At 42.0% G+C, this 12,012-nt stretch overlaps 1 protein-coding gene across 1 annotated transcript in view; it reads right to left on the minus strand.

The window, feature by feature from the left end:
• The window catches only part of LOC146179122 (uncharacterized), a 37,830-nt gene that overhangs the window by 2,993 nt on the left and 22,825 nt on the right, over positions 1-12,012 (minus strand). Inside the window, exons 4-6 of the mRNA XM_084580116.1 lie at positions 9,404-9,459; positions 4,778-4,801; positions 550-639 (exon numbers count right to left, since the gene is read on the minus strand). Coding sequence (XP_084436242.1) covers positions 550-639; positions 4,778-4,801; positions 9,404-9,459 — 170 coding nt within the window. The remainder of the gene's footprint in view (positions 1-549; positions 640-4,777; positions 4,802-9,403; positions 9,460-12,012) is intronic.

The following is a 12,012-nucleotide window of genomic DNA, read 5'->3' on the forward strand; positions in this document are numbered from 1 at the left end:
TTGTTTTTTCATCCCAATGACGCAGTACATGCATGAAAAGACCCAAATAAACTGCGACCTTGTGCGCATTCAGCCCCAGACTGGACGATCAGCACAGTCTCGTCGACCAGACTAGGGAGATGGCTGGGGTCCATAGCTTCTTGGACTAAAGAGGCTGCCCGCCTGGTGCGAATATTTCATTCCTGTTTCAATAAATATTTCGCTTTCTCTCGTTGCACACATGTCATTACACATTTCGTTAATACAAGTTTAAGGACTCTACATTACGTAGCAATTTGCGCTTAAATAAACCTGTTCTGGTAGATTCTTACAGTTATTTATCGGTGCCAAGTATGGGGGGTAGGGGGGGCTTCATTGTATCATTTCTTTTTAAACGTGTTCATCTGCACAAGTTTAAGCACATGCAGTGTACGCAAGACATTATTTCTCCAACAGATTGCACTGCAGGAAGTTTAACTACATTTTTCAAAGCATTGTCCACGACACTGAGACGAAACAACGTGTATAGAAAATTGAGACAGGTGGAAAAGAAAGCGGTGCACTTCTCACCTTTCGGAGGAAGCTTCACAAGGAAGCAGTCGGGGCCCACTCCCAAAACCTGCCAAGTTCCGTTTATAGCGTTGGAAACCGCTCTTTGACCTGAAGCAATAAAGACGCATTTGGAATATAAGGTTATTTTAACTCTACAGCGATACAGTTTTCAGCAAGTTTTCAATGCTTGTCCTGGAAGCCGCGGCACACATTTTTCATTTATTTTCAAAAATTTGGTAAAGGCTGCATGAACAGCGATGCGTAACTGCAGACGGAACTGCCTCGCAAGGATTTACTTAAATGACATTTCCTCACCTCTGTTCCCAACTCGAGTTTATAACTGGCGTTAGGAAAGGAGCCCAATATCTTACATTGGAACTAGCCGACCTCCGCATATATGATGAGCAATTTTCTGGACACAGTGTGAATCCGCGTGCAAGATTAGAAACCAGCGCCATTAGGTGTGGACCAGCTTCCCCTCTTCATGCATATAACGACTCTACCATCCTCGCTTCGCCTCTCCTCACATCCCTTCCTAACATTCACGCTGCAGCTACATTGTCGTCGTATTCCATATTTTTATTCTGGGCTTATAAGCGCTCGACAACAATAGTGCTCGAGCCATGCGATGATGTCTGGCGACTCGGGTGCTAAGCCAAATCCTTCCGCACTAAGGGTGACTTTAATGAAGCACCCCAAGGAAAAGGCTGCTCAGGCGATTGCAGTCATGCCGGCGGACAGTGACAATGGGCTCTCCGCCAAGGCCTATCAAGCAGCGAAATCAAGGGCAGTGATGCAAAACTTCGTATATTGAGCACGACTACTGAAAAGATTGCTTTCGGCAGCATTACGATGTTGGGTAAACGTTTGCTATTAATAGTGCTATCAATAATTGTGTTGCTGGCAGAAATTAATTACAGACATCCAAATATGAATAAGAAAAATTTCGGGTCACCGAAGAAACGCTGCCATGTGGTTCGGCCTGTATCGTTATGAAGCACTCACGGCATGTAGTTCGTCTAACTTCACGGCTGGCTAATTTGATCAATGTGGCCGTCTCTTCTGCGGCATCGGTTTCTTACGCTATGGCATTAGGGGGGTCCAAATCAATACCGCTCATTTACCTAAAAAACTGTTGGCTAGCAGTTATAACAAAACGGCCAGTCCCGTTTGCATCACAAAGATTGTACTAGATGACAGAGAGATGTCTTATCACGTCATACAAAATGATCGTGATTTCATTAGTTTACATACTGCCAAATTATTGTCCTCCCGAACTGTTGGTAAAACCTCAGCTGGCCTCATCTAGATGATTTGCGTCCGGATGCTGAGCATTCCGTCCGTGCTCGCATGGATTTTGGATTGTAAAACGTTTATTGCCAACAGTCTGAAGGGGATATAGGCCCCTCGCCTTAACGACGGCCAGAAGGTCTTGGCTCCTGGCGGCGTCTTTGGCCAGTTGGACGACTTTTGTTTGAGTCTCCGGATCGGAGCTGAGTAGGAGAGCCTCCCATTGTTCAAGTGACTTTATTTTTTGTCCCTCCAGGGGGGCAAAAGCGCTTTTCCAGAGAATATGGTTGAGATCCGCTTTGGCCTTACATTGCTTACACTCGTTTGGATATTGTCCCGGATAATAACGACTACACATAACCGGGTTCGGAAACGTATAAGTTTGGAGACGGCGCCAAGAGGTGGCCTGACTCTTTGTCAATGATTTATCAGCGGCGGGGTTCTTCGTTCGATTAAGCCTATAATGTTGTGTGATCTCTCTGCAACACACAAGACGATCCCTGTCTGCGAAGCCCTCGCCACTGGCTCGGAAAGCAAGACCTCGAGCCAGTTCGTGAGCTGCTTCATTTCCAGCCAGGGATGCGTGTGCAGGTGTCCAGACTATTCGAATTTTGCGGTCGTCCCTTGCAGTCCGCAGGATTCCGTTCGTCAGAGGGGAGACCCTCCCCTTGGCAAAGCTCATCACTGCTACCTTTGAGTCACTGACTATCGTTGACGCATCCGTGCCCACTATTGCAAATGCGATGGCGGCTTCTGCAATTTCGGGACTGCCCGTCGTGATCGAGGCGCCGGCTCGGAGATATGTCTCGGCGCTAGCTACAGCTATCACCCTTCTCCCCTTCTCCTTCTATCACCATTCTCCCTCCATGCTCGCATGGAGTAATCAACCGGCTGCGTCGGCTGTTTTGTAACCAGCGGCTACAGATTCAGGACTGCGTCGATCTGCAATCAACAACAATGAAATTACTGACTACTGCAACGAGTTTCGAGTCGTTGCTGAAAGGAATCCTGCTCTGAAAGCGTCATCCTAAATGGACATGCCTACTACTAGGTCTTCACGCTATAGGCATATTTAAAAGGACAGCTTTTGTGCTTTAGTAGCATAGAGGACTAACTTTACAAATTTGGACTACCGTGTTAGGCGCCCTTGCCTTTGTCTTCACTCTCTGCAAAGAGAGCTCTTTTTATTTTCAAGAACCGTGGCAATGGGTTACGACGGTTTCTGAAAATAGCGCATTTTTTATAACTCGCAGAAGCGCCCTTCTTTATCGGAGCATTATCTTTCAGGCAACGAACAGTCTTTTCTACAGTATGGACTCCTTAGGAGCCCGGTGCCCTAAATTGTAAAAAGATCTCAATCTTTCCATGTTTATAATTAACTCTCTCCAAAAAGAGAATTGAGGTACTGGCACACACTCTGGAGGGTATTAGTAAAGGACGCAGAAATGCACCTTTAAGAATGCGATTTTGTTTACAATGTAGCAAGACGCCAAAGACTTTGTAAAAACCCCTGTCGCTTCAGCCCCCAAGCATGGTAAAGCTATTGAATGACAATCTGCAACACTGCAGATAGAGGTTTCCGACGCAGGTATAGGCGAGCTTTGCTCCAGTGCACAGTACCTGACTGACCGTTTTTTAGAAAACAAAGGTTCACGAGCGGGCGGATGCTGTTCTTATGCGCGGTGGTGATCTGTGCAGCACAAAACCAAACAAAAAGAAACAAACGCTGCCATATGAATTCTGTAGTTATGTTCATGAACCTAGAAAATTTGTGCCACTGGTTTGGTGCTGTGAATGGCTGCGAAGACTCTTGTAAACGAAGCCGGAATACTTCTTTTTACAGTCTTCACTGTCTCTCGTGATCAGAGAGCAGAATTTCGCATATTCTTGTCCCTTGTCTGGGTGGAAGTCTAGAGAAAAAAACCACGGCTAACCTTCTGCAGGGAGGTCTCGGGAATTCAGAGGTGCGTGCTTTTTAGAATTTCCTTGCTCCGAGTCGAATAAAAGCCAACTTTCGTTCTCTTTGTTCGACAAATATTTTAGTATTAGTCAACCACAGGCTTGTCGTTTGCGGGAAGAAATCCTCAAATGCTTAAAAATATAATTAAAATAACAATTAGGTCACTTATGCGATAGCAATAATTACAAAGTCGTCTCTACAGATTACTCTGAATGCACACTGACGTGCACTTTCCGAATAATTTACTGTTTACCACTTAAATAGGATTAGAATCCTTGCTGTCCCATCTCGCCCATGTTACGCGACCAGCTAACCTATCCGCTGCTTATCCCCAGCGCCGCTGTGAGCTGGGAGACTTCATGTGGCCTCATGGAATTACCTATCCTAACTCGAGGACTTGACTTGCAGATGCAACTTATTAGGGGACCTGCCACCTTGGACCTTTCATATACTGCCACGAAGTCGGACCCCCCCCCCCCCCCCCCCCCCCCTCCAATCTATTAAGGCAAGTCTATGCCAAATTATCGTTTGACGTCCTCAACCTGGCAACCGGAGATTTCATTACACAAACGGCGTTTGCCCTTGCGTGGGCTCCAAATTTATCGCATTGGAGCCTTCCACGCCGTTCCGACCGCCCAAGACGACGACAAGCCTCTAAAATGGCGATTGACACGAGAGATCACATTTGGAAACCTTAAAAGGGAATGGTGGTAGTGCCCTGTTCTCTTCCCGCCAAGCTGTCTCAGCTCTCCCATACATGTGCGTAGATACGAAGTGGGCCTGTCTGGTAAAATAAGGTTGACAGGACCGACGTAGCCAAGCATGAACGGAACAATCAGTTGGTCGTGAAGTGGTCGATTGCGGTCATTCTCCATTGATGGGCGGGCGATGAGCGCCGTCGTCGTCTCTGACCAGACCACCGTAGCATGCTTAATGCAGCATTATTACCATCATCATCTGACTATTGTATTTATATGTTTAAACACATTTACTCACCATGATCCATAACCTCACCAGATGCTGAAAGGAAGAAAACAACATTAACATTTCTATACCTTTTCAACCAAAACCCTGCATAAAGAGTTATTACTATTCTCAACAGACTGTGCACTTATATATATATATATATATATATATATATATATATATATATATATATATATATATATATATATATATAAAAGCATTTTACTTATATCCATCAACACTTGCATAAGGTGATGAAAGGAAGAAACCAGTGTTATCACATCTTTAAATTTTATTCAAACCTAAATAACACATCACATGGTTTCCCATTGTCAGCGCAAATCCATTTTGACATGGTATTCAAAAACGCCACCTCCTCAATAAGTGCAGATGCCGCTGTGAAGGCCTGCCTTATTGATCAAAGTCAGGTATATATTTGTAATTAATAATTGTATTTGTTATTTTGTAGGTTTGCCATCATAAAGGCTAACAGTTAGAACTCTCTAATTCTCATTATGAGGGCTCAGGTCTCATTGCCCGGCCGTGGAGGGCGCTTTTCGGTGAAGGCGAGTTGCATTCTCGTGCACAGCATGCACTTAGTCTACAGTAAAGAATACTAGTTGACCGACATTTTTGGAATCCTCCGTTTCAGTGTCCCTAAGAGCATAAGCCATTTCGAACGTTAAAACTTATTACCCAAACTATGGTAATAAAGGCGTGTGGAATAAATATTGTTGATTGTTTTTTAGTCGTGTGTTAGGTTTACCTTAGTAGTCTCTCCATAAGCATCTCGTAATCAGTTTGAGAACAACCAAATCTATTTTATTGAATGGTTGCTCTGGAGCAACCTAACTGCTAGCAGAACCACGAAAACCTCACACTTCAATTAAGCAAATCAACAAGCTGGTGTTAGGAACGGGTACTATATTGATCATATCTATACCATAAACGAGTTGATAGAAAAATGCTCAGAATATAAGCAGTCCTTATATACAGCATTCATTGATTCCAAAAAAAGCATTTGATTCAGTAGAAACATAGGCAGTCATGCAGGTGTATAATCAAGGTGTAGGTGATCCATATGTGAAAGTACTCAAATATATCTATAGTGGCCGCACAGTAACCTAAGTTCTGCATAAAGGCGGTAACAAAATTCCCAAAAAGAAAGGAGTTAAGCAAGGAGACATGACCTCCACAGTATTACTCACAGCTTGCTTAGAGGAAGCATCCACAGACTTCGAATGGGAACAGGTAGTGATAAGGGTGGATAGAGAATACCTCAATAATCTGTGATTCAATGATGGCAAAGCCTTGCTAAGTAACTTGGGATGAATTGCAAAGAATGATTGATGGCCTAGATAGGAAAAGCAGAAAGGCTAATGTAAAAATAATACGCAGAAAACTCAGATAATGTTCAATAGCCTCGAGAAGGAACAGCAGTTTCCAACAAATAGCGAAGCACTGCAAATTGTAGGCGAATATGTCTACTTAGTACACGTAGTAACCGCCGATCCGGATCATGAAAGGGAAATAACTAGAAGAATAGGAATGACATTGAACGCATTCAGCATGTACTTGCAGGATATGACTAGCAGCTTTTTGGTATCACTCCAGAGGAATGTATTTAAAATTTGCCTCTTACCTGTGCTCACCTATGGGGATGAAACGTGGAGGCTAACGAATACTGTTCTACTTAGGTTGAGACAAGTGTGTGGAACGTAAAATGGCAGGTGCAGAAATAAGGGATAGGAAGCATGAAGATTGGGTGAGAATAAAAACTCGGGTAATGACATACTAATGGAAATGAAAAGAAGAAATGGACTTGTGCAAGGCATGTAGTGCGAAGAGAGGACAACCGGTGGTCTTTTAGGGCCACAAATTAGATTTTTGGAAAAAATTGGAACATAAGGATTGATTTAGTGGCACGTGTCAAAGACATTTAGGCATATGTGCTTCATTTGTTTTGTCAAACATAAGTGCGCTGCATGTCACAGGTCAACGTCAAAATATTAAGCGGGGTTTAGCATGGCGAAGCAAGGAATTGATACACAAGTAACAATAAATTCTAGTTTAGTTTTACTCCGTTCAGGATTGATTTCCACGTTTCGTTATTATCAGCTAAGTATCTAAAGAGTGCCTTAGGCTTGTAATAAAAAAAAAAAAAGGCCAAATAAGGTATATACTGAAATTTGTGAAAGGCGTTGTAGACCGTGAAAATCGACCGCAGCGTTGAAGGCTGCCAGCTTAGGAGATGAAGCAATCGGCGACTGAGATTGCTGAGTAGTCTAACAGAGTAGCAAGCTAAGTTGAAAACTTCGAAGTTTGACCAAATGTAGCCTCAAGAAATCTCCATCCGTTGCCACACGACGAAATCGATGAACGCAGGCAGTAATGCTTCCGCATTAGAAAAGCTCCGAAAGTTAATGAAACTGTATAAGTTAGTTACAAACACTGTGACTTACCAGAATAATTAGTCGAAGAATAATCTAATCAGAGAAATTAATGACAAGAAAGAATACTGTGTTTAAAATGGAGGTAGGTTTGCGTCTTATTCCTTCCTCAGCCGCCCACACCAATCTTAGAAAAAAACAGTGGTATAGAGCACGCTTGCAAAATAATTTTGTTCGGAGATGCCTGGCGCTATAACTTACGTGCTAAATTAAAGGTGGGGATCCAAATTTCCCACACATGGTCAGCATATCATATAATCTGCGGCTGAACGACTGAACGACTAAACTGAACTGAACTGAACGTTATGTCACACCATTTGTTTCCAGCCGCTGTAGCGGAATCGAATAAAGGAGCATTGCTTAAAAGGGGCCTGCACTGTTTCCGAGAAGCACGTTTTCACAGCTACTGAGTCGTTGAGGAGATGATGAAGCACGGTACTGACTAAATAGACAGGTTTAGCATGCCGGATGCGTACTAACGTAGACGATTACCGGTTTACTGTACACCTTCCACGCAGGCGCAGTGGCCGCGATTGAACTCACCCTTGTCGATGCACGTGCGTGAGAGGAGTAGCAATACGGTGTGCGACTACGTCAGTACATATCCGGTAAGCTAAACCTCTCTAATGTCTCCGTTTCTGATGCATATGTTTCAGATCTCTCTTTCTTCAGGCTTCTCCCCCGCAACGCACTATTCACCAGACCTATAGCGTGACCTAATGTTCCTTATCGATTCTTCAGCTCCTGTGCAAATTATTCGATAAAGCATTCTTCAACACTTACTGGACTTTTCTGAAAAGCGCAATATCTTAAGACTGCCACAATATGGTTTCCAAAACTAAACTAACCGAGTTAAGGCTACTTGCTGTAAGGGGACTAATATTACAGAACTTTGGAAGTGGAACCATGGGTAAGGGCGTGTTTCCAGATGTCAAGAAAGCCTTAGACCGCATCAGAAACCGTATCCTCTTTCAGAATCAAAAACTATGGTTTCGTGACAATACGGTCTACTTATTACCTTACTTAAAGAACTCACATTGTTCCTCCTTGAAAGCAGTAACTTCTCACATTCCGGGGAGGTACGTTAAGGCGAGTCCTAGTTAAATCTAAGTTAATAAAAGTGTTGATTTTGACACATCTGCTTACTGCGTTATATTTTATCACGATAGAAGCGTGGCTTTCTCGAAACATTGACTGAAATTTATAACGTACTGAACTGTCATTTGTTGAAGAACCTTTAGACATATTCTTTATAATTTGATTACAAAGCCTCCGGAAAACGCGCATGATTGACCGACAATGTGAATCTGTAGTTTGTAAAACGGACAAATTGATTTGGGTAAGTGTTCATTTAAGGAAATTGTATCCACAGGCAGAGATTGAAACTGAGTGACACTCGCCATTAGTGATGTGTTCTGCATTTCACCTTACTTACAGCTATTTGACTAGGCATGCACTATTGCGCAACGTGCTCATATGATGCCCTTTTCGTAATAATCTGTACATAGTTCATGTAAATGGAACATTGTTTCATTGTAAATACAATGTAAATCGAAAAAGTCATCGTTATGTAGTCGTTGCACGCTCGGCTGAGGAGCGAAAGGTTGATGGTTCGATTCTTGGCGGCGACAGGATTTGTTTGTGAAGCGTCCGCTCGTGCAGACACATTTATTGATGACAGGTTCTGTCGACATCCTAGGTTCCAACCAGCCAAAGAATGCTTTCGCATTAATATAAGTTTTCAGTCCCACTTTTCTTACTATAAATGTTCTCAGTCCTACTCTTACAGTACATGTCCCAATAAATAGATAGCACCGAGAAGGCTAGGCTACCATTCTGCAGAGCAAGAACATGCATTCTGTTTTACATTGAACATCCCAAAGAAGGAATCACTTTGGTGCCTCAGTTGATAAGGTTCATAATTATATAAACTAGCAACATTGTGGTATGTAATGCTCATGTTTGTATGCTTATTTGTGTAAATTTGCCTAACTAAACCCCTCTTTAAACCCCTCTCTAAACCCCTATGTTCAAGGCTCTTCAAAATACATGCAGTGCTCATGGCCCTGTGGCGGATGATTTGAAAATTTTTCCTCAAACTCTACTGCCACCGAGTAAACGTGAGTTTCTTATCAAATTATAATAATTATAGGCACACCGTACATATGTCTGGTTACATAGCACGTATTTGAGAAATGATTCTCACCACTGGCTTCCACCTGGATTTCGCCCTTTCCCAATGTGTAGGTCACGTCAAGTTGGCTGAAAAAAAAAAATTGAGCACACATAAGCCCCGGCTAAATCGTATGGCAAGATAGCGCTACGAATTCTTTCAGCGTCTTAGGCTCATCTGCGCATATACATTTGCAGACATAGACTTGTATTTACGTTTTGCTAGCATAAGGCTCACAAAGCCTCCCTTAAACCAAGTTGAATGGACGCACCCCGAGGCTGTACGAGTAGAATGTTTGACTCACACCTCAAGGATTAGAACGCAGGTTTTATTCTCACGTACAGTATTTGTCAAAAGTGTTGAGCCGAGGGGGTCTGCTTTTGAGCCACCTCGTGCGGCTTGTAATACATTTAGAGTGTTTCGAATCACATGATGATTTTTGGTCCTACCCTTTCCGATGGAAAGAACCTCCACTAATGCTAAATCAGCGCCACTACACTGCTCAGAAGCAGACCTTCTGGACTCTACACTTATGACAAAGGCTGTATTTCCGCCAGTTTTACCTTTGAACGCAATTAATGTATGTTGTTATGGATCACAATACTGTTCGAGGCTTGCGGCAGCATTATAAACACAACGTTTTTATGTTTTATTCCTTTTCATTCTATTTATTACCTCTGCCCCTTCGACTAGTCTTAATTTTATCAACATGCTACCTGTGTATGGTTAAAAGAAGTTTAAATAAAGTACATTTTTTAGTCTCTTTTGTAATACAGCAAGTCGCGCACTATACATATTTGCTAGGGTGGACAGTAAGGACAAATAGAAATAGCGCTGTACCCGCAATAATTGTAGTACCATGAAAAATTACATATACCTCGATTTGTTGTCGGCCTCCAAAGAATTACATACGGCAATGGGGGGCTAGCATAAACTATTTCAATTGTCAAGCCCTAAGCTTCAACACAATGCATGTAGAGTTTCAGGGTGAGGCAGCCTAAACAAAAGTAAACATTGTGCCCACGACTTCACGGCTCATAGCGCAACAGCCTATCGGGAACGACCGTACATGGTCATCTTCAAACGTGTAAATGTGCTAGCTAGAAAACTTATCAAGATGAAACTAATGAGCAAGATGAACTAAGATGAAAGATGAAACTATTTCTATGTTTACCTTCACCACCACATTCATAACCTTTCTTTATTTCTTAGCCTCTGAGATAAAAGAAATTTTGTAGCACAGCTTGCATCACAGAACACTTCTACAATATTTCCTAGCAATGCTACTGTGAGAATAGTACGTAGTTGGAACCTAGTCTTTTTTAATGATGCAAAAATGCCGAAAAGTCCTATCATGCAACGTGATTTCACTAAACGCTCACACTAATTGCAAAAAAATTTAAATTTAAAAGTTGTCTCTGCACAAGCCTACGAATCTACCATGCTCGGCACGAGTCCGGATGAAACAACTCCTCAACCTCTATAGATTTCAGCATTCTGCGTTGCCGTCAATTATACACTGCGTGGCTGAGAAATAAAAACCTGTGCCTTTGTACTTTTGGGTTTTTCTTGGGAGCACAAGAATAACTGTTGCAATACACATTTAATGGCTCAGCGTATATGCCAAAACATTATTCTATACAGTATATACAAAAGGAGAGATGAGCGCTATCTTCACAGTGCAGGAGTCGCGCGCGTTTTTGCAAAAAACGCCATATTATTGGCACCATTCTTCTAATGACACATTCATAGGGGATCTCACTGACGGTGCGCTGTGAGAGCGCAACACGTAAAACACACGGCGTTTTTAAATGCTCTTTCACAGCGATTGCTCCAGTATTCCTTTTAAAAACCCGCGATTCGTATGGATGCGTCAAATGAACTTCGACCTCAGCCAATGTCAAACTGGCACTTTTTCTCCCTAGCATAAAATTTCGCCATTATATTACAGAAACACAAGTGTTATAAGTGGAATAGGTTGTGTGCCTAAATTGCACAGGAACAGCAGTAGATTCCTACTGAAAAAATTGTATGAGGCAGTAATGTAGCATTTTATCACACAATCTCACTCAATTCACGTAAGAAATCACATACAAGTCACATATAATTGCATAGGGTGTCAGATTTGTGTACATTATCATAAATTATGTGCGATATTTTATGATAATGAAGTGCACCGTATTATACTCTATGGGATTAGATGAAATTTTATGAGTTTATTGCCCGTAGAACTTTTGGTTTTTCAGTAGGGATCTTAATTACAAACTGTAATTAGCATTTGAATAAGCTTCAATGTTCTGCCACTGGTCATTTATCTATGGATAGTTGATATTGAATAAAAGTGACCTTGAATAATGTATACAATAATTAATTAGAGTAATTACTTAGTCTGGCAAGAATTTAGCTTTGCAATTTGTACATTATGTGCTTAAAACTGAACTTTATTCCACAGTATCATCGCATACTGTTGAACAACTTTTATCGAGTATGAATGCCCTACTGAATCTGCGGGTCCTAATTAATTTCCTGGCTTAGTAACCATGATTAAAAATTAATTTTAGGCTGCAGTGGCAAGTTATATATCATTGAAAATGTTTCCACAAGCACAACTCAAAAACATATCATCATACAGCTATCTCTCG

Source organism: Amblyomma maculatum, chromosome 9 (assembly GCF_055883805.1).
Source record: "Amblyomma maculatum isolate TAMU_Amacu chromosome 9, ASM5588380v1, whole genome shotgun sequence".
NCBI lineage: Eukaryota > Metazoa > Arthropoda > Arachnida > Ixodida > Ixodidae > Amblyomma > Amblyomma maculatum.